This window comes from Cuculus canorus, chromosome 13, assembly GCF_017976375.1.
Source record: "Cuculus canorus isolate bCucCan1 chromosome 13, bCucCan1.pri, whole genome shotgun sequence".
NCBI classification, from domain to species: domain Eukaryota; kingdom Metazoa; phylum Chordata; class Aves; order Cuculiformes; family Cuculidae; genus Cuculus; species Cuculus canorus.
Genome location: NC_071413.1, coordinates 7,449,269 through 7,476,164, shown reverse-complemented (window position 1 = coordinate 7,476,164; position 26,896 = coordinate 7,449,269). Strand labels below are relative to the sequence as shown.

The window sequence follows — 26,896 nt, the reverse complement described above, 5'->3', positions numbered from 1 at the left end:
CCTCCCTATCTCCCTGCCCGAGATGGGGCACCTGCCGATGCTCCTCCCGCGATAATTTTTCAGAGGGCGGAGGTAAACACAGAGCTCAACCTGCTTTTCAGGTGCTAGCTGCACACACATAGAGGCCACCTCATTCCTTTATCAGCCACGGCCTTAAACACAGACAGGCTTCTCCTGGCAGGGTTTTATAGGTGAAACACCCTACATCGCTGCTTGAAGGGTGCGCAGCCTCCCTCCCAGCACCTGCGGCCGAAGGCGTGACTTGGCGGCAGGTAAACGCTGCCTCTCCCTGCCTGTAACCATAGCCCCGCACTTGCAGGGGAACTCAAGCCAGCGCTGCCGGCAGCGGGTAACACCATCCCGGTGGGCCCCCGGGTGATTCCCATAGCTGCACAGTGAAGATGGTAGAAGGAGGTTTCATCAAACTCTTCCAGAAAAGGTCGTTTTTTCGCTTCGTGCAGAAATATCAGCCCCTTGGAAGTGGCGAGCCGGAAGAGGAGGTGAGGATTGCCTATGCCTCTTGCCTGGACCTGCTGAAATAATTTGTGTAATTGAGGTTAAATTTGTCTACTTTCTCTGCTTTGTCCCACCAATAACTTGATATTGCTGCTGCCGTGCTCTCCTCTCTCTTCAGAGAGTCATAAAACAGGGTACAAGATTAGTGATGGTTACCAGGGTGAGATGGGGATACTTGTTTCTATGCAATACTCCCAGGACATATAGCTCAAGAAAAAGTCCTGGCCAGGAGCATTGTTCTCTGCACTACAAAGGTTTGAATTTAACAAAACTTGTAGCAGAGAGACTGCTGTGAGGCCCATGGGCTTTCTGGAGTTCTTGCACAAAATGCAAACGTTGTGTCAGCAGGAGGGTAAATGCAGAGCGAGGCTGACTCTGCCCCAGGGGATCCCCTGCCACGGGCGCTGGTCATGGGTGGGTGGGCTGCGACCCCTCATCTGCCTCTTCTGTCGCTACAGTCATTACTGGTAATGAATGGCCGAGAGCTTCAGCTCAGCCCTGAGGAGTCCGCTTTGAAATAATACTTAATTTTCTTGAAAAATACTGATGTATGAACATTGATTTCTTTTCTCTTATCTATGTCTCCCTGGTGCAACTGGACCAAGGAGTGGCAATGGTGGTTTCAGTGTCACATTTGCTGTTCTCCTTGTTTATTCACCTCAAAATCTCCAGGATGGGGATTATTTTATCATCACATTTTCTCTGCACAGGAGCTTATTGCTTAAGCCCCATTTTTTTCTCCCACATGATAAATTGGTTGGGTGCCCTCCCACGGAAATCTGATTTGTCTAATTCCTTCAGCATACAGGCTTAGCCCTTAGTCTTGCCCCCAGCAACCACCTTCCACACGCATTCGAGATACTCATATTCTTTTCCATGACTGACTGACTGAGGTCTTTTCTCAGATATTATTTCAGCTAATCCTCCACTGCCTTCTGAGTCTCATCTTTCCGGTATGGGGGTTGGTCAGTGCTACAGAGAGAGGAAAATAATACATTGGACCGTGCATTGTGTGATGCTGCTCTACGCTACCTAAGCATAACTCAAAATCCCGGGAAAGCAAGCTCTTGTTGAGGTTATAGGAAGTGTCTCTAATCTCACTTTGATGGGAAACTGTAATTTCTGATATTGCATAAGCAGGAGGCTGCCAGCAATTAGGCTGGCTCGTTCTTTGGAAGTACCATTCCTGTTGTGCCAAAATAAATAATGATACATATTTCCTTCCAAACACAAACCCTTCAGTCTTAACTCTGGTCCATGTAATGTGATACATTTATAATAGGACAGGAAAATGACCAGCATTTTGGCGCAGGCGTAGGATGTAGGCGGCAATGCAAATGGACAACAGGAACTTGATAAATCAAGGATATTATAGTTCAGGCTGGTAAATGACTTACATTTGCACTATGACGGTATTTTGCTTCTTTATTTCAAAATAGTTGCAGAGCGCTTTGATTCTTACAGATCTTCGTTATTTGGGTCAAAGGGTTGTCCTGAGCCTCAAAGAATGTGAGTCCGGGTGAGCTGATGGGGCTCAAGGCAGGATGAGTACACAAATTATGGGTTGTGAAGGAAAAGCTAGTTGCCACAAAGTAGTGGCCAGCTCGCTGGCTCTGGCGATGGTGTTATCTGGAGGGGACAGAACCGTTAACTGTCACGTCAAAGCACAAGCGCAGCCTGTGTCTAGACTCTGTCCTATGCAGTTTCAACCTTTTTTCTACAGTGGCACGTTCAGAATCACAGGGAATTTTTGTGGTGCCAGTTTGCAGTTTAAGAGAAACCTTGTGTTTCCTGCAGAAAACTGAAGAACATCCAAAGTTTTTTCTTCTGAGCCTCTGCGTGTGTGTGTGCACGTGCAAAAGCACCTGTACCTTGCTTGCAGGGCTGTGTCTTGCTCTGGGGTGGTTTCTGGATGATGCCTTCGCTCCTGAAGTGCAGGTCCTCTGCCTGCCCTGTGCACTGAAAAAAAGCAGTGCAAAGGCCTTCTGAGAGAATGGTTTGATTTCTTCTTTTAGTAAGGATAAAAAACATAGAAGGCAGCGGTTTCTGCTTAATGTTTTAAAGGATGGCTAGTTAGACTAAATAACCCAGCCCACTTTTGACTCGATTACAACATATGAGCTGGTCCAGAGTAATCTAAGATGGAGGAAAAAAATATGCAAAACCTCAATAAAGACAAAGGTGGGGGGAAATGCCGAGAACTGATCTTTCGGGCTGGTTGCCAGAGTATACAGAGAGGGCTATGTACTCAGCAGAAATGTACTCTGCCATCCTTTCCTCCTTCCCGCACGGGCTGCTCAGCCTGACAATTGATGGATTGTTCTGGGGTGAGGGATGCGGAGGCAGCGACGCCGGTACCGGCAGCACAGGGTATGCTCCAAGGTGTGCTGAAGCAAGCTGTCGCATAGCTCCCAGCCACAACCAGTTGTACTTTACAGCCCTCAGTAGCTCCTGAACTTGCAAAGCAGTAAACCCCTTTTTTTTTTTTAACTTCTTCCTGCCCCTCTGTATGAATTCGTGCCCTCTTGTGCTTGAGTTATGCCTAAAGGATAAATGGATAATGTTGATAGCCTACATATGTTTTACAATGTAAATAGGAAACAAAAGTAACGAGTAATGAAAGGCTATTAAAGAAGGGTTTTGCTCAGGACACTGTCTAGTGCCGAACAGACATGGGATGGGCTGTGTTTAGGGGCAGCACTTTGCAGAGGATGAGGGAGATAGGGCTCAGCTGAGGCATTTCCAACTCATGTATAGCTGGAGCTGTTTATCTGGTAGGAAAAGCTGTGCCACGTTCATCAAGAGGAAATCACTTACAGGCATAAGCTAATCAATGCAAATTAACTCACCCCAGTAAAGCTGTTCATTTCATAACAGCCTCCAGCTGTAAGGAGCGTGGAGCTAGCAACATTTCTATTGATCTGCAACCACGGCTGCTGTGTGTGGCTTGGGTGCACCTGTATGCTTTCATCACCCATTTCCTCCATACCAGTAAATATCAGCAATGGAGCTGGGCTCTAGCTTCTCCCGGTGACTCTGGGGGACTGTAGGTATGCTACCCTTGTGCCTGAGTCTCATCTTGCCTTCCATCTCCTTTAATGAAAATTTAAACTCCTTCAAGGCAAGGCTTTATCTTGATACCTGCATCTGTCATCGGCAGCACAGAGGAGCCTGTAGAAATTGCGTTAATCAAATGACACACTAAAGAATATAAGGTATGTTTCTGTTTATGACAACCCTGTATTTACTTACACACAAGTCCCTCTGTCTAAGATGCATGGGTGGCTTTCAGTCTTGCAGGGTCTGGGAGCGAACAAAGTTATAGTGGACTGATGAATGTGTACATGTAGGACTCAAAGTAGAAAAAAATTGTTAGTTTTAAACATGGAAGAGCTTTATCACTTCCAGCATGTCTGTTAAGGAAATGTTAAAAGTGATGTGCAGAGCCAGTACACCTCAATACAGTGGAGAAATACTGCAGTTTCTTTGGGCAAAATGTGGTCATCAGCATAGGTGACACATGGAATCAGGAAAATCCTTGGAAATCTTTGGCAAATTGCTGGGGTTTGGGAAAAGTATGTTCTTGATAGGGAAAAGCGGCTGTAAATGAGCACTGCATAGCCCAAGGGAACACAGCAAACTCTTCTGCATTTCTGCTGGGAGCAGGCCAGTGCTGGGATCTCGTGTTAGCAGCTGTACTGTGGGTCAGTAAAAAAGGGAGATGCAATACATGAAAGCTGTAAAAGCCCTTTTAAGGAGCAGGGCTTGAAGATGCTCTTATCTCATCTGATATGAGCTCTCCAGAAGCCACAAGTTGGAAACCAGTTCTGTTTACCAACACGAGTGAGCAGCCAAATAGATTTGATGCATTTGTCTCAGGCTTTAGACTGCAGAACACTGGATGTTCCTAGAAACCTCCTGGATACTCATAGCAGTGCTAATTCTCCAAATACCACTTCAGGCACCCCTGAAGTCCTCCAAACCCCTGTTCAGGTGCTGCTATGAGATGAATATTTTCCCCAGAAAACCCCCCAGTGTGCTGGTAGGAGGGAGCTGGTGCCTAATTCCTCCCACCCTGCCAAGTGAGGATTGTCTTGGGATTTCTCTCTTAATGAACTTGCGCTTTTGTGTTTTATGAATGAAGTTAAATGGGAATGTATTTTCCTGTCCCTCGGGAAGCGTGAAATTTCTCCTTCTCTGTATATACCTTGCAATAGCACTCACATCACCTCCGTAGGCTGCCTGGCTGATATTTCAGAGGAGGCTGCTGCTCTGGAAAGGGTATTTTGGTAAAGGAGACATGGGATCTGGAAAGGGAAGAGAGGTCAGGATGCTGATCCCCTCTGTGCTGGGAGCTTGGTGCAGCCCTCAAGCTGCCTGGATGGGGCAGGAAGGGTTTGTCCTGCTCAGAGGTGTTTGCAGAGCCAACGGTGGAGGAAAACAGCTGTGAAGGCTGGAAAGAAGTTTTTCTGCTTTCTCACACTGGCTCCAAGATTTTTCTGGCTCCTATTTTCTAGTCATTTATTACATCTTTAACAAGTGAAAAGTTTTTTCCTTGCTCTGAGCATTGAGCGAGCAGTGGGCTGTGAGACACTGGCAAAGAAAAATGGTCTTTTCAGGCAGGATACCTGCAAGCAGCAGAGCCCTACATGCTTCTCTGACTACAGCAGCAGCACATGCTTCTCTTTGGGTAATCCAGCTCCTAATAGGCTTTCTTCCACTACAAGAGTGTACACCTGGCTTTGAGGCTTTAATAAGGTTTAATCAGTGAATGGTATAAAATGCTGTGATTTAGGATGCATTTTAGCTTACGGGCTGACAAGGGGAGGGAAGGGAATGGGATTAAGGGCAGAAGCAAAGAGATGCTGAAATACTTCTGTTAACTGTGCTTTCACCTAACAGTTTCTTTATCTCATTTACTCAGACCCATGAGGACTGTGAGCTGAAAATTATTGAGCAGGAGAAGGAGGTGACAGTTCTGCCCCCAAAAGATGCATGTAAATGCCATAAAGAAGACTTGGCAAAAGCTTTAAATGTAAGCATTTTTACAGGTCTTTGTCAATATAGCAAGGCAGTGCGTGTGATTTGGCTGTGGGAAGAGACTGAGCAGCAAAACTGGTCTTTGGTTTCACAAGCAAACTCCTGGAGTGCCCAATTTTTCTGCCTTTACGTGGAATATATCCTCACGCTGGCTATGTTTGAGGCTCAGCATTTGTGTTTCACTGAAGCGAGTGGCTCTGTGAGCTGTAGGTGAAAGAGTTCAATTGTGCAGCCTGGAAAACGAGACGCTCGAAGTGCTCTGCCAGGGCTGGCAGAGGAGCCCCGGGCACAGGCTGCGCAGCTCAGCCACTTGAATTATTGGCAGCTCCTTGGAGAGTGTTGTGCAAATGCACACAGCCCTTTCTCCCCTGCTTTTTATAGCAGGTTTCATTTCAGAGACAAAACTCATCATACAGTTTTATTATCCGAGATGACTTCTCAAAGGCTTACTCATTCACTGAATTGTTAGGTATCAATTCACCTCGCCATGCTTACCCCAAGCAAACAGTGACGCTGTAGCCATCACCCAACACTGCTTGAGTGCTGGAACCCATCTGCCTTCACAGAACAAACAAGTAGATGTTATTCCTCTTCCATTTCTTCTTTTTGAAATTTGTCAGGGTATTTTTATTTTTACTTTTTCTTTAAATGTACAGTGAAACCAAAAATCAATTCTTTCTTTTTCTGTTTTAAATTTCTAATTTGTCATTTACTATATGGTTTCCCATATGTGGAAACAGTCTGGGTTGTTTTATTTTTAAATTAACTTGTGTTTACTTTATGGGTTCCTATGATAGTTCATGGTGAAGTTTTATAGTTTATAAAAAATCAACAGAAAAACAATGGATAGTTTTATTTTTTATTGAGGATTTTACTGGCTATGGAGCAAAGCTTTATACTTTGCCACATGACTTTAAAAAAACCAAACCGTTACCATCTTACCCAGTCTACTTATCATTTTTTCACATGCCTAGCTTTGCCTTAAGTGTTTTTCTATAGCTGTTCTACAGTCTGCAATGTTTGTTGTTTGTTTTAATTTCCCTCTAGGTTGATTTACAAACTGGACTCTCTGAGTTTTCTGTACTACAGCGCAGGTTAAAACATGGCTGGAACGAATTTTCAGTAGAGAATACAGAGCCGATATGGAAGAAATATCTAGACCAAGTAAGGATTTTCTGCACAGATTCTCATTTCCTGGCAAAAAAAAAAAAAAAAAGCCCTGGCTGGGTTGGTCTGAACATGTTTCTGCATTGAAATATTCAGGGTTTCTACGTCCACAGATTTGGGATTGGAACAGGATGTGCTCCAGAACAGGATGTGTTACCCCAGGGAAATCCATTGTGCATTTCAGATGTGCAATCATTTAATGTGAAGATAGCATCTTAAAATAAAAATAAACCTTTTTATCTCCACTCAGGCCACAAATCAAAAGCCATAGATCAGTGACCTGATTTCTGGAGCATATTTATTCCCTCTAAGCAAGTGATAAAATTGTGAAAGGTTTAAGGAAAAGCAGTAGTAGCTGAAAGCCACTCTGATTTCATAGAATCATAGCATAGTTTGTGTTGGAAGGGACCTTAAAGATCTTCCAGTTCCAACTCCCTGTTGTGGACAGGGACACCTCCCACTGGATCAGGTTGCTCATAGCCCCTTTCAATTTGGCCTTGACCATTTTCAGGGATGTGACATCCACAGCAGTGAGTCTGAGTGCAGACTTCAGTAGATTAATTAAAGAAAAGAAAAAAAAATGAGGATTTTTGGTTTCAAATTCTGAAAAGACAATAAAGCTTTTGTTTGAACCCACTGTGCCTCCAAAGAGCTTTTAGAGTCCGCCCTGTGTTGTATGTCTGCAAAGACAAGCTGTGACTGTGCAAGCAAAGGAAAGAGAGGACAGTTGTGTCTTTTGGTATAAGCCTCGTCCTGGTGATGCCATCCACCTCCTGCACAGGGTGCAAGATCCAGCGTCAGCCTGACCACGGGTGCTGCTGTCATGAGTGAGGAGGGTCCCTGCAGCAAAACCTCATGTCCAATCCTTTCATGGGATCATAGAATGTCCTGAGTTGGAAGAGAGATCCACAAGAGTCCAGCTCCTGTCCCTGCATAGGGGATGAACCGATGGCTTTAGAAACTCTTCAGCTTCAGAAACTCCTGATTTAGTTTTATATTGTGTTCTGTTTTTTTTTTTTTACAGTTTAAAAATCCCCTCATTCTCTTGTTGCTGGCTTCTGCTTTAGTGAGTGTCGTCACAAAAGAGTACGAGGATGCTGCAAGCATCACCATGGTAAGTGCTACCTCTCCTGCAACCCAAACCTTCGCTCTCTGAAACTCCTGTGCCCATGCCTTTAATGCCTCTTTGTTCGCAGGCAGTGCTCATCGTGGTCACCGTGGCCTTCATCCAGGTACGTCAAACAGAGCTCAGCTCTGCTCCTGGGGCTGTCACAAGTGAGGCCACTCCTATAACTTGGCTTTCTTCTCCTTTCTCATTTAAAAGGAATACCGCTCGGAAAAATCTCTGGAAGAACTTAACAAGCTGGTGCCACCTGAGTGCAACTGGTGAGGAACGCTTGGCTCAGTGGGTTTTAGCAGAATGTGGGTTATGAGGGTAGAATGGACGGGTGAGGACAATCACTTCAGGCTGTCATCCCTGCGAAGAGACCCCGGTGTCTGGAGGAGTGGAATCGTGTGAGCGTAGCTGCAGGGCACAGTGAAAGGGGATAAAATAACTGAATTATTAAGTAGGCACCCAGAGGAATTGAATAAATCCTGAGAGACAAGAGGCTCCCGGAAATGTCCTGCTCTGCTCCCTGCATGTGTCCCTGCAGCCTCTTTTCTATCTGTGACTCCTTGTGCAGGAAAAACCTCACGTGCATATTTTTTTTTTTGGCTTTGGGCAGTTTTGCCTCCGTGAGACTGTCACGAAATGGCTCATGAGAGGAGTTGTACATGGACTGGGTTTCCTGACCCACTCCATCGCTGCACGTACGTGCCGGGCACAGGAATACTAACCCAGTATTTTGGTGCAGATCAGCCACACACAAGCGCAGTCACACCACTGCCTGTGGAGCAGTCGTGGGCTCTGTCAGATACCACTTCCTTGACTGCTTTGATACCCAGTGTCAGCGCTTTAGATTAAAGGAAATATTTCTCCTATTTATGCCTTTGCAAATCGGTTTTGTCATAGCCAGCATAAGCTGTGAGGCTCAGAGAAACTGAGAGAAAACTCAGAGAAACCGCCCTGTAAAAGCAGGTTTTCTTCTGGTCCAAAGTTCACCCAGCTTTGGACCTTACAAATGCCAGTGTTTGTTCTTTATTTATTTCTGATATGACACCATAAGCATCTAACCACTTGAAAGGCTGGACTTTTGATACAATAGGTGAAATGTTAGTGGTAAATCTAGCTGTAAAAAGCTTATTTTTTGGTTAAGGATCTGCATTTCATTATTTAAAGCATGAGCCACAGGAAGAAACACCATCTTGTCACTCCTATCTACTGTATAAGTATTGGTTTAAGTCACTTATTGCTGAGACGCAAGTCTTCCATAAGCTGCCTATTGTTTATGAATTAAAACTGAGCCCAAACTGAACATAATCATTTTTCCTCAGCATTATGAAGATATTACGTCCTTTGGAATTTCTTTGGCATGGGTCTCTCGCTTTCTTGCCAGTCATATTCCCAAGCCTGCAGAAGGAACAAAAACCTCACTGCTTCATTTCCATTCTTCTTTTTCCATTTGTCTGATGTAGCCTAAGGGAAGGAAAACTGCAACATCTTCTGGCACGAGAGCTTGTTCCTGGGGATATCATATATCTGTCTGTCGGCGACAGGGTTCCTGCAGACCTTAGGCTGATAGAGGTAAATACATCTACGTGTACAAGAACCTGCTTGGGAATTTTTTTGACTTAACAGTGCCAGAAATGTGCCTTTTTAATTAGGTTACAGATCTGCTGGTGGATGAATCCAGTTTTACTGGAGAAGCTGAGCCTTGCAACAAGACTGACAGTGTATTACAGGAAGCTGGAGACATAACCACACTGAGCAACGTTGTTTTTATGGGGACTCTGGTGCGATATGGGAAGGGAAAAGTGAGTCCTGTCATTTTCAACCTTTTCCTCAGTGTTACTTACAGAATCTTTAGATTTTTTTCATCTTCCTCTTCTCTTTTTCCTCCTTTTCAGGGCGTAGTTATTGGGACAGGTGAAAATTCACAGTTTGGAGAGGTGTTCAAAATGATGCAAGCTGAAGAGGTAAAGAAGTCTCTGTGTCTGCTGAAATGATGGATATTCTGGATGAAAGATTACGGGCAGGAGCAGTCCCAAGAACTAATGCTCTGGGTTCATTTCTCTTCCTGCAATGAGACACTTGAGTGACTGAGGTGTGACCAAAATGCTGTGACCGAAAAAGAAGGTTATAAGGAGGATTTAGGCTTCTATATTCAGACTTAGGATGTTCAGTTTGTGTCTAACTTTGTAGTCACCTAAACATCAGCGGGGGAGGGATTCTCTCCTCTCCCCACTTTTTGCTAGGTATATAAAATTTTGCTTCTACACATGCCAAATTTGCATGGGGCAGATCTCTGGCCTAACACAGATGAGAGTCTAGAAAGTAGAAAACTCTTGATCCATTAATTTAAGAAGTCAAAACAAAGAAGTGGACATTTCTGAATAATGTGTGTGCAAAGCCTCTGGGACAGGGATGAGGGTCGAGACTTTTTATCCCTGTCCCAGAGGCTTTGTGCACACATCATCCAATCCTGGACTCAGTTGCTGAGGTCCTCTTCCAATTTATCCATTATTATAGAATAGAATAGTTTGGGTTGGAAGGGACCTTAAAGATCATCTAGTAATCATCATTAGTTTGTCTCTACATTGGCTCCCCAGATGTATATGAATATAACTCCGCTCTTCTTTCACATTTTGCCTGTCTTGAGTGTATTGCGGCGAAGGCTCTCTCCCTGTGGGATGGTACGTGCCCAGCAGACCCTGCTGGGAGTTTGGGATGTGGACAAACTGGAGTATATTAAGTGGCTGTAGGGACCACAGTAACGATAACCAGGGCTGTGTGGCTCACTTATTCTGGGCTGACCATCATTTTCTCAAGTCTCGTAACAAGCAAAGAAAACTAACTATTCTCCGATGTTTCCAGACTCCCAAAACACCTCTCCAGAAAAGCATGGACAGGCTGGGGAAGCAACTGACTCTTTTCTCCTTTGGAATAATCGGTGAGTTGAATATCATGCTCATACTTGCAAGGTCAGCTGTGAAAGCCCTCTGTGTTCCAGGGCCACTTTTGTCAAAAGCATTTTTGATGTGGATTACCTGGACTGTGGGGATTCAAGCAGATACATCTTAAAAGAAGAGATTTGGGGGGCCTCATTGCATGCTTGTTTTCCAACAACAGCTAAAGCACATGGCACTTATATTAATTTCTTGATTTTTAATGAGGTGGTTTTCCCCCACCAGGTTTAATAATGCTCATTGGCTGGTTACAAGGGAAGCGTCTCCTCAGCATGTTCACCATTGGAGTTAGGTGAGAACTTGAGAACACCTTTCTCTTTGATTTCTAATTAAATATGTCCCAAGGAATTCCCTGTTCAAAACAGTGTCCATTTCACAATAAAGAACTTGAGTAAGACCCTTCATAAATACATATTGATCTTGCACTGGAGAAATTTATACGAGCTTTACAACAGGGTTTAGCAGAAAAAAACAAGTTTGAGGGTTTATTTAATTTTGAAAATCAGTATTTTGAAAATCTTCACTGCTTTTTCCACCTCATCCTGCTGTGAATGTCCTTTCTGATCTGTACTATGAATTCAGTGGGAGTGTAACAACAGCAAATATTAGTCTTCCCTGTTCTTACAGGATTTATGTCTAAACATAGGAACGTACATTTTATGTAGCATAAAAAGCATAAATAACCTCTTAATCAAACATAATAAACCCTGTGTTTTCAGTAGTATCCATAAAACCTGGCATTTGATGTTGTCATGGTGCTAAAATCCATCCTTTAAAAAAAAAAAAAAGAAAGAGTATTCCATGGAAATAAAAACAAAACCCCAGACCGAGAGATTACAAAGAAGCCAAACTGGCTTAGTGCCCACCTTCCTGTCTCCAGGAGGGACATGTGGTACCAAAGAAGCATGGATAAGCCTGAGTTTTGGAGAGCAGCCTATGGTTTTTAAAGTCCCTCTTGATTACTTTTTGTACGTACTTAGAAGTGTTTAGAGTTACCCAAGGAACAACTAAGAGACAGATACAGACTGTGTCTGGATTCTTCTAACATAATAGGTGTTGCAGGTACTAATGCTGCTCCCATTCAAGGTGTGCAGCAGAGGGACATCTTGGGAGCTCACTCGCTCCTGTCCTGGCTTGTACCCACATGTAAGAGGGGAGATAAGGCGCTGCATGTGGCCAGGAACCAGTAGCTAACGTGTGCTCAGATGCCACGAAATATTGAACTACATCCTCAAAAAGTTAAATAAATGAAATGAAATCCAACCCTTAAATCCCTGCTTAGCCAGAAATGAATGCTTATTGGCAATGTAAAGAAGAAAAGTAATTGCTCCGTCAAAACAATCCAGAAAAAGGTTAAAGGTTTGGATAAATATCCTGCTTTTGTATTTGCAGTGTGCCAGGAGTCCCAGTGGTTAGCATTGCTTGCTCCCATTCAGATATGCACGTATAAGCAGCAAAACTCCCTCTGTGGAGACATCCTTTTGATGGGTTTTGTTCAGCATTTGTAGTTTGACTCTTGTGTTGAAGCTGTTATATCTCTTTGCTGTCCCCAGCCTGGCGGTGGCTGCCATCCCAGAGGGCCTTCCCATCGTGGTCACTGTCACACTGGTACTGGGTGTTCTCCGTATGGCCAAGAAAAGGGTGATTGTGAAGAAGCTGCCCATAGTAGAAACCTTAGGTAAGGCTGCAAAGGGGCTACTACACAGCTTGGTCACCTTCCAGGCTTCAATGGGTTGACCAAATGAGCCTTGGTCTCATTAAAAAAATTAAATTTAGGATATGCTTACTGGGCCAGAGCAACCCAGTCAGACTTAAACACGTTTTCTACCCTGTGTTTCTCACCCTTTTCCCTTATTTTAGTGATTTTAAGACATACAGGTGCTAGGAATGGTGCAACCCAAGCCATGGCACTGGCCCACGGGGAGCAGAACCCCCCTGCAGGCATGCATGCCCTGCTCGGATTGAAAGCCTTGGTTTCTTCTTCCTCCCCATTCTGTGGGATCATCCTCTCCACTTCTTCAGTATCTGGCTAAAAAATTTCTTGCAGCCTCTCAAGCTGAACCTGGTGGCATAAACCAAATGATTTGTCCTTCCATAGCCTATGTGGCTATCTCCCTGATGTCCAGAGAGTCATGGAAAATAGGGACACCGAGGATCTTGAAAAGGCATTCTGCCCACTCTCACCACTGCAGGGCAGGTTGAAGTGTAATGAAGTTACTCTTCCACCTCCCTTTATCTTCAAATTGGCCCTTATTCCCAGGTCACTGTGTTCCAGACTTTGCTGCTCTCATTTTGGTCACTAAGGCAGTTACGTGAAGGAGAAGACATTGTGCTATAGTACCACTCATTAAAAAGCACACTAAATGCCCAGCCTGACCCATGCAGTCACAAATACCTGCTGCACAGCCAGATTTGTCAGCTAAAATCTGTCTTCCTGGGAAATGCTGCTATTGTTTGAAATGCCCTTGTTTGTTCTGCAGTTAAGGAATCTTATCGCCCTTATTTTATTGTACCTGCCCTGGCCCAGGACATCTGGCATGGCCTTATCTCAAGAAGACTTTCGTTCTGGTAGGGCTGCGCCCAAGCCGGTGTAGCCGCCAGATGCCGACCACTCTGCCGTGTAGGCAGTGTAAGCACAGCAAAACCTGTACTCTCCCACAAACTCATTGGGCCACGTCTGTTAAGCTTCTAAAGAGAAGAAAAATAATCCTTCTTCTTTACCTGATTCTTTAATTGTCAGTGCCCGAAAAGGAAATATCGGAGGCAATAGATTTGCTCTGTGCTAATTCTTCAAAACTGAAGTTAATTTAATTGCAGCCCAATCTGCTTTATTCTCTCCAGGCTTTTACCTGGTGGTCATCATGCTCATGGGGTCTGTGCCTGTGCAGTGTGGTCATCTCCAGAGCCAGGGAAGATATTCAGACTTAGAAGGGAGATGAAGTCTGATTCATTTTTGCCTTAAAATCATTTTTTCCCTCCTTGGGAGTGGAAACCAGCCTAAATGTGTCGACTCAGCTACTCCACTTCTTTGCCATATTTTGGTCTAAATGGGCCTTAGAAGAAATATACTTTACTGATGCAGGATTGTCACAAGACAGAGCACAAGTGGGGAAGCTTTTGCTCTTCACTGTAGGTATTTTTTGGTAACTGTTTTTAACACATCTAACCTCAGAGTCCCTTGTTGAGGCAGGGAAAGGCTGTTGTTCTTAATTCAGAGAAGCGAGGGTTAAACGGCCCATCTGAAGAAGCATGTGGCAGAGTGGGAATTTGATATGTCTTTTCAGAATATAACAGCTGTTCTGTGTGATATTGTAGTTTGGAAAACATCGATCAACTCCCTGGAGATCAGTGCCTTCTTTGGCTGCCCACAATATGATGGTGAAGACAATGTGGCCCTCTTCAGATGTCTCCTATCACATCTCGCATCCAAATTATGGGCACAATGCCCTGATGTATACTCAAATACTTTCCTTATAACACCCTATTAGGAAACTCAACCATACCTTGCTATTTTCTTCCATTTCTCACTGGTGCAGTTTAAGTAACGTAAGGGAAACATGTTCATCCCCTCCTGAATCCCATTGAGCAGCTGCATTATTTATTCATTCTGATTAAAAGCTTTCCTTCATCAGGTTGCTGCAATGTCATCTGCTCCGACAAGACAGGCACTCTGACAGCAAACGAGATGACGGTAACTCGGCTTGTGACCTCAGACGGATTCCAGGCAGAGGTATGGCTGAGGCAATAATACACACTTTCCTCTTCAAGCCCAGGAGGGCCAATTTGCTTTTAGTTTGGTGAGGCCCAAATGAGGGATGCCGAGTCAGTCCCAAGCCAAGCAGTTTCTCGCCCATAACCGGTTCCATTAAGGAGAAGGGACTTTTATGGTGCTGGAGACAGGCAGAGATGGGGCCACATGTACAAAAGCTGCTCAGGTACCATACACAAAATGTTCATTGACATCGTCTGACGTTCTCTGCAATTATTGTAAATATAGAAACCTTCCACAGACCCTTGTGGGTCCATCTTCTGCATGATTATTTTTCATATGAGTGACTTGATCCTTCTGCTTGGCTCATTTAGCTCTGTACAAAGTGGCTGAAAAATGTAGTCATACAAAACATAAGGCAGCAGAGAAACAGGCAAATGACTAGCAGGGTAAAACCAGTAAACTCCATGCAACCAAAGAGCTGGATCTCTTGACTGACCTGCAAGAGACTTCTGACCTCATGCTGAACAAGTCCTGAATAAGAAAAGATGATTCTTTTTGTTCCTATACAGCTACTGTAATATTATACTTCCATTATCTGCCACTTTTCCTATAAGCATTGTTTTGAACTAAAAAGAATAATCCCCAGAAGCCTTTAAAATCAAAAATTTGCTAAAGTGCACTCCACTGCAGTGTGGTCCAGCCCAGCACTGGGTAATTTATTCTTTCTGTCTCTCTATTTCTCAGGTCAGTGGAGTGGGATATAATGGAGAAGGAAATGTTTATCTTTTGCCTTCAAAGGAGATTCTTAGAGAGTTTTCCAATGTCTCAGTTGGGAAATTAGTAGAAGTAAGTATAAATTATCAACCAGCTTGTCCTATTTATACTAAGTTTTCGATTGCAGAGATCCCTTTGAGTAATGAGTGTGGAAAAAAAATAAAAGGCACATTTGTAACCTAAACTGAACCATCTTGCTAGAGTGTTCTTATGGAAAGACTCCGAGCAATTGTGATATAATACCTGAGGCTTATGAGTGAAAGGTAACAGCCATAAGATATGTGAAGAGAGACAGAGTCATTAGCTTAAAGCATCAATGATATTCTGGATAAAAATACAGTTCGAGCAGAGGAGGAACTGATTAATTTTACCACTTTCAGGTTTTTAATGCGAACCAATTCTAGACTTTAGCTAGCTCCATTGTCAATTAGTAAATGTACTGTGAAGGCCTCTGTGTTTTGTGTTACCATTAAATAAAATTTTGCTTGTTCAACTGTGGGCTAATATGGAGTGTTTGGGTAGTGAAATAACCTGTGCTGGTACCTCAAATGGAGATTAGGTCTTATTTTATCTATATCGCACCTTAAAAGCAATAGTAGCAGAGACTAAGTTTTCATTTTTATTATTTGTAAAGCTTGTTAGATATAGATTATGTTTTGCTTGATGCTAATTTATCAAAATTGTAACATTTTAGCAAAATATTGATGTGTACTATGATTTAAATGAGTTTAGAAAGCACAAGAACTGATCTTAAGAGATGCTGCTATACAGAATAGCACATCTTTTGGGATGTGGCTGCTTTCATTCTCCAGTCTTTCAATATTTCATTTAAAGAAAGGAAAAAGCTATGAATTCAGTTATGAAAGATAATAAACCACATCAATATCTCCCTTTTTCTAGGCTGGCTGTGTAGTAAATAATGCCATTATCAGGAAAAACAGTGTGATGGGACAGCCCACAGAAGGAGCTCTCATTGCTCTTGCAATGAAGGTAAGATCGATAAGATTTAAAATTTTCTGGATTTTTTTGTTTTTAAAAAAGGAGCTGAAATTGCTCCGTCTGACGGCAGGGATCAGACTTTCTTTAAAGTCCGCAAACTGGTTTTAGTATCTTCTCCCCAGGGTCATAGATGTGCGCCCATATAAACCTCTCGTCATGGACAAATACCTTCCCTGAGCTTCTGTACTAAGAGCAATAATTGTTTTGCTTGGTTAATGTGAACAATTATGCTGCTTAATGGATTTCTTTCAGGCTCAGAGTGGACTGACTTTTTAATGTTTTCTGTATACGCCAATTAATAGTTCAGGAGGAAGACAAGAGAGCGAGAAATGAGCAAGAACAGGGCATAATAGAAAGCATGGCAAAGGGTCATCCTCAATTTGGGTCATCTGCTAGCTTTCACAATTTCCCTAGTCATGATTATGTAAAACAAGATTTTTTTAATGAATATTGTATTCATGCTCATAGGCTGAGGGCTGTAAAACACCTCAAGATATCACCTAATTAGTGTTACGCAGCCTGTGGTGTCCACAGACCTCACACATCTGTTATTACCTCACATTTTTAAAGCTTGTAATGCTAACAGTGAAACCATGATTTATTTATTTATTTATTTATAGAGCAATGACATTTTATTTGTCTAAATGCCAAATTAAAACCTTCCTTCTGCTCTGCCCTTCAGTAGCCAAGCAGTAGCAGAATACGAGGAGGGCTGTCTCTTCTATTTTCTTTTTGTTGTTTTAGTTTGGTGGGATTTTAGTTTGGTGGGAGCTAGGGGACAGAGAGAGTAGAAGCTATTTCTGATCACTACCACTTCTCCTAGAGCACTGTGCGTGCTGCTAAAGTGGGTGTGTATTGATTTGAAGTGTCGCGCTGCGTAGCTGAAGGGTCTTCTTGTGGTGAATTGCTTTTTGAGTTTAACTCATCAGGAAATAATTTGAAACCACATCCACAATTGACCATTCAGTTATTTGCCATTTTTCTTTTTCGTCCAAGGGTAGCTCGGAAATAACCTACGTGGGGGAGGCTGAGCTTGGGCTGGAAGAAACCTGCTCTGCCCATTGCTTTGCTGTAGGTTTAGGGAAAAGCCTTGAGCCTCCTTTGACCCAAAGCTCCACCAAGACAACAGTGCAGCTCCCTGTAAAAACCAACAGGGAGCAAGCTTCAAACTCCAGTTTGATTTATCCCATATTGGTCACCAAAAGAAAAAGATGAGCTTGAAATATGAGTTTTATTCTCCCCGTGCTTTCTCTTCAGCTCTGTGGTACGTGACTACATGGAAGTACGTGGTCAACAGTCAAATGCTTGTAAGGCAGAAAATGTACATGTAAGTTTTGTTATTGTTCAGTATTACAGAGCTCTTTTTGTTTTACCTTCCTTTAGATGGAATTAGCGGATATAAAGGATATTTATGTAAGAAAGAAGGAAATTCCCTTTAGCTCTGAACAAAAGTGGATGGCTGTGAAATGCACGCTGAAAACTCAGGTAAAGCAAACAGTAGTGTTGACTGGTTTTGTCTTTCTAATTGTGCACCTCAACAATGGACATGAAATGGTATCTCTTTAGCAAATAACGTTTTCAGAAGTTAACTACGTCAGCAGAAAAACAGAACAAACCTCAAGATTCCCAACTTGGGTGTAATTTTAGCTTGTAAAGCTGTGCTTGAATGGGAGAAGATAATACATTTTATTTAGTGGCCTGAGCAGGAAAAGAAAAACTTTTCAGAGATAACTGACAGGGGAAGAAAGATACATTTTTTTTCCTTACCAGGTTAAGGAGCTCATTTTGGCTGATATAGTACTCTGGTTTAAAAACTCACCAACCTTTTCATGACCATTCTGTCTGTGATGACTGAACATGAAATATGGCTACAGCAAAAATAGCATATCCTATAAACAATACATGCACCTGGGCACTTTACAAAACAGGTGGTAGAAGAGCAAACAAAAGATCTTATTTTGTCTAAACTGTAAAGCCTTTTGGATTATTAGCATTTTTAAAATGTCCTCTTCTTTTCTTTTTTTTTTTTTGGATAAAGTATGTTATCTCCTTACTTTAAAGGATCAGGAAGATATTTACTTCATGAAAGGAGCATTTGAAGAAGTTATTCGATATTGCACTCTGTATAACAGCGGTGGCATCTCGTTATCACTTACACCCCAGCAGAAAGCCTTCTACCAGCAGGAAGAAAAACGAATGGGCTCCTCAGGTCTACGGGGTCAGTCATTATTGCCTATGTCCCTTATGCTCACAGGTTATCATACTCTAATGTTTTCCTGCTCTGATTTGGTCAGGATGGACAGAGGCTCAAAGCTCAGTGTCACTTGCATGATCTCTTCATAATACTCAGGAGAGTTTGCCGAGGGCCTTTTCTCAAATCTGCTGGTTTCTTGCTTTCCACTGATCTTTTTCTTGTGGGGTTTAAATTGGTGAGACTGAAAGGAGCTCAAAATAAACACTGTAAATGGTGAATCTTTTTCCTCCGTGGAGCGTTGCGATTGCCTGGGATACAGTCTGAATGCTGCATTGAAAACCTTCACGCTGAAAACCCGATCTAAGTGCTGCTCTGCCAAGTATTGCTCTTAAAGAAGTTGTTTCAAGAGCAACAAAAAGCAGATTTGAAAGAAGTTCAAAACATGGATTTAGGCACTGAGATTTTTGTTTGAAGTTTGGTTCAATTCTTTATTAGTAGCAAATCTAACGATCTTGACCTCCTTTTGGTCCTGACTGCACGTCAGTGCACAGCGCCCAGGAGTTTTTATACACGTGTCGTTTCCCTCATGGCTAGAAACATCCTTTCAGAAACATCCTAGATTTCACACCGTAACAAAGACATTATCTCCTGTGTGTGTTTCCGAGATATAGGTAGATGAGAACAAGTCTTGGCAGCCGGGTCTGGAAGATGGTATAGTTAATGTACCTATTCTCCAGCTCTGTGTCTTGTGGTTAGTAACTCCTGTGCAGAGGTTGCTTTACAATGTCTGAATCATCTGCTGTTGTGAATGGCAAATTACTGTTCTGAAGAAAAGCGATTAGCTCAGGCAGCTGCGAGCTTGTGATTCAATCATCAAAGCAACACTGACATGAACTCCTGGAAAAATATCCCTGGGTGATTTAAAAATGATTGAGTGATACGGTTAGTAACCAAGAACAGAAACAAAATGTTCAGAGCCTTGATGTTTACACGATGAAGGTTTCACTGGTTTAACTGAATTTACATCTCACTTTTTTTAGATTAAAAAAATGTTTAAGATTTTAGAAGACTGTTATTGTTTAATCTAGTAGTTTTCTAGTATCTGGTCCAACATTGCACTGTCCTAATTTAATCCATCTGCTTTTAGGCAAGTCTTGGTAGACAGATTGAAGTTAGAAATAGATCCTAAAAGAAACATGAAACAGAAATGCTCTAATTCAGATAAACTGGTGTTGTTTGAGTGGAAAAACGCCTGTGTTTATACAAGATCTGAATATAGCAACTAAAGATCTGGTTTTAATTACTTTTTCTGCTGGAAATACAGCAAGATTTCCTCTACGTGTTTATTTTGATGTATGGAAACATATTATTAATAATTTCAACTTGTCTTCTTTTTTTCCCCTCTGTTTCTAGTACTTGCTTTGGCTTCAGGTCCAGAACTTGGCAAACTAACATTTTTAGGTCTGGTTGGAATAATTGATCCCCCAAGAGCTGGAGTGAAAGAAGCTGTTCAAGTCCTTTTTGAGTCTGGTGTATCTGTAAAGATGATCACTGGAGATGCCCTGGAAACTGCTGTGGCTATAGGTAGCAAACTTAGCTTCTCTCCTGTGGGTCTATATTGTGTCTGTCAGATCAGTTACATGTTATGTCACTTAATAATCAACTTCATCATTCTTTTTGTGTGTGCAACAGAGGCTTTAAATGCCACTAACTGAGTTCTTGCTTTTTTCCATTGAAACAAATCATATTAAATGAAGTGATAGAGCAGCTATAAAACCTCAGTGTAAGACCCTTAAATGAGACAGATGACATTACTTGGATAGTAGACTCCACTAAAGTTTGGAGTGTGAGTATCTCTGTGCTTCCCATTTATGCATTTCGCCATTAGAAATACACAGAGCAGAGAGAGAAGAGACAGATTTAGTATCAGCTCCAGCTTTAGGTGTTGTATTGCTTCCATAACTCCAGCTGAGTAAGGACAGGGTGACCAGCCCAGCTCAGAGCCAGAGAGCTGGGTCCCCTGTCAGATGCCCCAGGTTCAGGTATATTTCCCAGTAAATTCTGTAATTGCTGCCTGGTTTTTGAGTTAGGAAATAGTTGGGGTTTGTTTTCCAAAGGTGATGGACAAATCTCATTTTGGGTTTTTCTTTGCAGGACAGAATATTGGTCTCTGCAATGGGAAGCTGAAAGCCATGTCTGGTGAAGAGTTGGACCAACTGTCAGATGCAGAGCTATCATCCACTGTCAAAAATGTAATGGTTTTGATTACAAAAACAAGGCCTATTTCCAGCAGCATCCATCTAAAACAAGATTGTATTCTTTGTTTTTCAGGTTTCCATTTTCTTCAGAACAAGTCCAAAGCACAAAGTAAAAATCATAAAGGTACGAAGAGCCTCTCAAATCCATTTTATGCCTCAGAAAAAAAAACAAGATGAAAAGAGGGAGGGTCAGTTCTCTAGATCAGCTGGTTGTCCAAGGCAGGATCAGCTCAAACTAAAGTACCATAAGACACAAATTAGAGCATTGGCACTATTTACACTGAAGATATTAGCATTTCTCTTGCAGATTTGGCCTGGGTCATTTGAAAGACAATAGCGAGGTAATAGCAAGTATAATATCAGAAGACTGATTGCTGAGGACTTTACTCCCTTCTTCTAACTCCTTTTGCAGTTGTGAGGTTCTCCAGACTCCTGAAAATCCAGTCGTTTAATTCTTGCTCTGAGTTTTGTCCTCAGTGGGCTGCTGAGTCTGCTTTACCCTCAAAGTCACACAGCACTTCTGCTCTTTCAATATGTCTAAATCCTGTGATTTATGTCTAAATCCTGTGATTGCTACTAGGACTTCCCTTCTCCTGGCTTCAGAACCTCTCCTCTCTCCACTCTCACAGGCTTTGCAGAGGGGTGGAGCTGTTGTGTCAATGACAGGAGATGGTGTTAACGACGCTGTGGCCCTTAAATCTGCTGATATTGGGATTGCAATGGGACAAGCCGGTACGGATGTCAGCAAAGAGGCTGCCAACATGATTCTCGTGGATGATGACTTCTCAACAGTAATGTACGCTTAGCGACTTTCTTGCTATCAGACACTTTCTTACTTCAGCTATTTTCTGGCTATCTATTGCAACGGGTCAGTTGTGTGTCTAGCCCTGGAAATAACGCAAGACACAGCACGTGTAAGTCAACAGGCAGTAAGTGGAGATCCCTGGAGTGGGTCTGGCTCATTTTCACTTGCGTATACAGCAATGCCTTTTCTTCAAGTGATAGTGACAAAAGCTACCTTTCATCTAAAAGCACTGCATTCTCATTGCTGTCACTAACTGGGGATCTGAAAGTACCTTGAAGTCTGGGTAGATCGAAACTTGTGCTCTCTGTCTCATCCAGGAAAGCTCAGAGGAAAGATGTAATTTGCAATGCTCTGTTGCTTCGTAACAACAGAACGAGTAGGCAGCGTAGAGTGAGGATATAAATAGTTCACATGCCTGCCTTATGAACCAAGACCTGGCTGTATAAACCAGGCTTTTCAGATCTACTAATCCTGATAAAGTCATTTTAACTGAGAAGATGCAATGATGCTCTCCTCGAGCTGGAGTCTGAATTTCAACTGAAATAAGTGCTAGAGAAGACAACTTGTCTTTTAAGTGCTACAGGGAGCTCAGTGTAAAATAATGTGATTACAAGTCATTTAATAAACTCTCCTCTCCCTCCCAGGAATGCAATAGAAGAGGGAAAAGGAATATTTTACAACATAAAAAATTTTGTCCGGTTCCAGCTGAGCACGTAAGTTCCTGTTTGCTTCGATTCCAGTGAAAGCACTTTTTGGGTGAGGCCATGCAGGGTAATGTTCTTCTGTGCCTTGCAGGAGCATTTCAGCTTTGAGCCTAATTACTCTGTCAACAGTGCTCAACCTACCAAATCCACTCAATGCTATGCAGATCTTATGGATCAACATCATCATGGATGGGCCGCCAGCCCAGAGGTATGGAAGAGCTAAATCAGCAAAATACTCTTCACTTTAGATTTTCTGACTTTGACTTAGGAAAACAAGCCGTTACGATTTCTTATCAACGTGCCAATCATTTGGTGGTTAGATAAGACAAGTTGTAAGTTGTACTTATGTTCCCTCCTGGTCCCTCCAAAAGCACTTTGTGTTTTTTGAGTAAATATAAAACATATTCCTGTTTTATGATGGAATCATGTTAACTATTCCTCTTTTTTGACTAGGAATGGTCTCTTGTCCTGAGTGCATGACCTGCTAGCAGCCCTGCAGGTCTGATTGGCAAGGGAATAAGGGGGTATATGCCACAAAATTAGAACACTTAGGAACCTCATCCACCGCTAATTACAACTACTGCTAATTACCATTACTACTTCCACAATGTTGGAAAGATGCTGGCCACAACCTCACAGGTAGCTCTCCCTCTGTGGTGGGATACTGGTGTGACGTACCACAATAGCCTAATACATCGTTTTAGCAGCTCATTATGCAAAAAGAGACCTTTGGAGTAGGTGTCAGACAACTTTGGAGCCTTATGTAGCCCTGCCAGAATGCTAGTGCTGTATTTCAATGAATTTCATCCTCCAGATCCATCCTGGTTTATGAGTAGTATTGTTTCTGGACAATAAACAGTGTCTAAACATGTTCCTCTGCTTCTCTTTGAGGCAGCTTGGGAGTTGAACCTGTTGACAGGGACACTATCAAACAGCCACCCCGACGTATCACAGATACCATACTCAGCAAGTCATTGATCCTGAAAATCTTCATGTCAGCTATAATTATTATCAGTGGAACCCTCTTCGTCTTCTGGAAAGAGGTGAGAAAAATCTGCGACCGTATCTTGTTTTCATCAGGGTGGAGAATAAAGCGAAGGGCAATTTTTGAAGTACATGTGAAGGGCTTTCTGAAATACATCCAGCGGGGAAGGATCAGCAAAGGCAGCAGGTTGGGAAAACAGGGTGAGCTCCTAGCTCTGCTCCTGCCTTTCTCTGTTGCTTCTAATTTAGAGCTTCCTATCTAGAATGCAAAACCTATTACATGATGTGATATGATATCAATGTTTTAAGGCACTTTTCACCTCTAGATTTCCATGTAAGTAGAAGTGCCAAATACTATGGATCGCTGCTAGTAAACAGTGACTGTTACTATAATGGTTTAAATAACGTAATTTAGCATAGTCTTTACTTAAATTCCACACCAGTTTAAGATTTTAAAACACTGCTGATAAGATCATAAACTCAAATTACCAAAGAGAAACTAATGCTATCTGTAATGGTTAGAACCAGATTTATTCCTCTGTTTTACTACCTTTTGAACTGACTGAGGTCATTAAAGGGAAAATTTAATTCATATGTTGAACTGAGGTATTTTTGTAAGGCTTAACTAACCCCTGAATTTTTATTTGTGCTTTCAGAACCCAAAAAGTGGCATAACTCCTCGAACCACGACGATGACTTTCACCTGTTTTGTGTTTTTCGACCTCTTCAATGCCCTGACATGTCGCTCTCAGGTGAGACCACTCTGTCAGCAAAATGCTAACATAAACATCACAATACGAGTATTTTGCATAGGAAGGGGGTTTTAAAACGTCCTTTAAAGCAGCACAATTTCATCATCTTTATAAATAAAGGTACCAAGCATAGTTCAACTGTAAACACATTTTCAACTATGTAGCTCTGTCTGAGTTAATATTCATGTAAATTCAAAGAGTAATAAAGCTTTACAAAAGAAACCAACTAGACAGCGGGAAATGTTACATATATGTTTTTCTCCCCCTTCTCTAGACAAAGCTAATATTTGAAATAGGCTTTTTTCGAAACCGCATGTTCTTGTACTCCGTGCTTGGGTCATTTTTGGGACAGCTCGCTGTTATATACGTCCCTCCGTTACAAAAAGTCTTCCAGACGGAGAATTTAAGAGTACTAGGTAAGTTGCAAAATAAGTAATGTGGTTTGTACGGGTTTTTTGGTTTGTTTTTTTTTTCTTTAAAGCTACTTTAAAAAGCAGATGAGATTTCCAAATTGTTACATGATAGCTCCCCACAGATTGCAGGCAGGAGAACTCAATCAACAGCTCATACACCTATACACGTAAACAGTACTGATACACAAACAGCAGTTGTATTTAATGATATCATCCCAGCCGAGGTTTTGAATTTTGATTTGCTGCACATAAATGCAGACGTGCCAAGACTTCCCACGAGCTCTGCGTGATGACACTTCTTCACAGAAATCTATCTAGAATCATTATGCAGTCACTCCATTCTGAAAAAACAGGCTGAATGTTTCCTGGCTGAAATGCAACGCGTATTTTACCGTTTGAATCAGTCTACAAAAACTCTACCACGCTACGTTGCGTTACATCTATATTAGGCGTGTTGTTAGAAGCAGGGTTCAATAATCCCAAATGATTAACATAGAGGTTTCCATCCATCAAAGTGGACTATATATGGGTATTCCTTGTCCACCACAGCCATTTCTCTAATTCTACAGCTAACAAAATCATAGCTAGGCCAGACACCTACAGTTACACGAGTACAAATAGCCACAGCAGGAAGGCCCTTAACTGGGGATTCTGACCACAAAACCCAACTGCCCACCGTGTTCATCTCTGCTCTTTTTCCTCTTGGCAGACCTGCTGTTTCTCACTGGACTGGCTTCTTCAGTTTTCATTGTGTCTGAGCTCGTCAAACTCTGTGAAAAACGCTGCTGTCGACCAAATCACAGAAAGGGATGACATACCTGCTGCAAACATCCTCTAAAGACATTCTGGGAACAGAGCTGTGATGTTGGATAATTCAAACACACCGTTTTGTGATGCTGCAACTGACATCCTTTCTGAAGGTACTCAAGTGAATCTGTACCAACAATTCTTCCTACTCCAGTGTCTGTTCCTCCTACACACTCTGTCTAAGCTGTTTGAGCTGTCTACAGAAACCTCCAGCGCTGCTCCTGTTTTAAACCAAGATCAGGTATATTTTTATAACATTGATCCGTATGTCAAGAACGCTGTGATAGCCCCAAACAAAAGAACAGTCTCACACCTGTACAGAAAAATCTATTGTGCAGAAAACTGAAATTTTATTTATTTAAATCAAAATGATTTTTATTAATAAAAATCTACATTTTAAAATGTTAATAACAAGTATCTGGATGAGACTGTTTATTTAACCCCACGCTTATATATTGAATTAGAAGAACGGAAAAGATCTGCCTTCAATAGCACTTCTTTTCCTATAGTCAACCTCTAGAGTTTCTAGGCTCCCAGATACTTAGTCTCTTAAGGAAACTGTGGGGAGATGTCAAACAAAAAGCAGAGAGCTAAAGTGCCAGCCCCCAGCTGTCAGCTTTTGCCAAACACTGCAGTGATTTTTTTTTTTGTACCTATGTGACTAATAGAAGCGAAGCAGAAGGCTGATCTGATCTGAGGCACAGTAGTAGATGGATTTAATAGGGAAGGGACTCACTTTCACGAGCACATGAGAATAAAGATGACTCACAAATATAAGAGGGATGTTAAGCTTTGCAGTGGAATCAACAGGTGCATAAAAGTGATTGAGAGCTGTTTAGGTCATAGCTAAGCCCGTCACTGACACAGGCTTTCTGGACATTTTTAGATGCATGAACATGAAGCACAGATTGCTTAACCTTTACGCTGAGAAAGAAAAACACAAACCCTGCTGAGTCTCTTCCAAGCCAATCTTTTACATTTAAAGAACAATTTTGAATAATCCCATCTGCTGCTTTGAACCATAGTGTTATAGTGAATAATGCTTCACTGATACACTTGCTACAAGTGCCATAGTGTCAGTTTTCTTCTCACCACAGCCTTGACACCTTCGCTTCAAGGTGACGATTAAGACTCTCAGATACAAACTTGTCAAAAAACACAATTTCAAAGTGTTTTGCTGATCTTCACAAGATGACGTTTAAACAGGATTACATTTTGGATTCATAGCCTAGAAAAGAATCAGTATAGCTGGTTCTATTTTAAAATCTAAGAAAACCTAGCCCCTGAAATATCTTCAATTAACAGCAGCTTTGTGCAATTCACTCTGCCCAGATATCATCTACAAAGGTGTCCAAACATGCCTGCTCACTACTTTTTTTTCCTTAAATCCTTGCAAATGATTTCAGTCTTCAAAGAAGAGTCTCTGCCTTGTAGTGGAAGGAAAAGAGAGTCTATATATAAGTACAGAAATTCAGCAATGTCTCATTCCTGTATACCATCTACTTCAAGTATTCAGCGTTCTTAGTCAGTGCCTAAGTGAAGAATACCTCTGAGACTTACGGTGGGAGTTTGAGACTGTTGAAACAAAAAGTCAACATCACCACACTTAATGAGAGAGAGCATCACGTACATATGCGCTGTTTATATAGCACTCCCTACTTTGGAAACTTAAAATTCTTATTAAAATATACAGAAAGGAAAAG

General features: G+C 42.1%; 1 protein-coding gene across 2 annotated transcripts; it reads left to right on the top strand.

The window, feature by feature from the left end:
* The first annotated feature begins 164 nt into the window (after positions 1-164).
* On the top strand, positions 165-26,771 carry ATP2C2 (ATPase secretory pathway Ca2+ transporting 2). Of its 2 annotated transcripts, none has more exons than XM_009561075.2 (27): positions 165-500; positions 5,441-5,551; positions 6,604-6,720; positions 7,748-7,837; positions 7,920-7,955; positions 8,048-8,109; positions 9,301-9,409; positions 9,490-9,639; positions 9,733-9,801; positions 10,700-10,775; positions 11,017-11,083; positions 12,345-12,469; positions 14,424-14,521; positions 15,248-15,349; positions 16,178-16,267; positions 17,660-17,761; positions 18,338-18,494; positions 19,884-20,054; positions 20,625-20,722; positions 20,802-20,852; positions 21,358-21,524; positions 22,178-22,246; positions 22,329-22,445; positions 23,133-23,280; positions 23,878-23,973; positions 24,248-24,389; positions 25,096-26,771. In XM_009561075.2, exons 1-27 carry the CDS (start codon positions 402-404, stop codon positions 25,197-25,199), a joined length of 2,823 nt encoding a protein of 940 aa, XP_009559370.2. In that variant the 5' UTR covers positions 165-401; the 3' UTR covers positions 25,200-26,771. The 2 variants fall into 2 exon arrangements, with proteins under 2 accessions (XP_009559370.2, XP_053934894.1); XM_054078919.1 differs by having other exon boundaries at positions 25,017-26,771.
* The last annotated feature ends 125 nt before the right edge of the window (positions 26,772-26,896 follow it).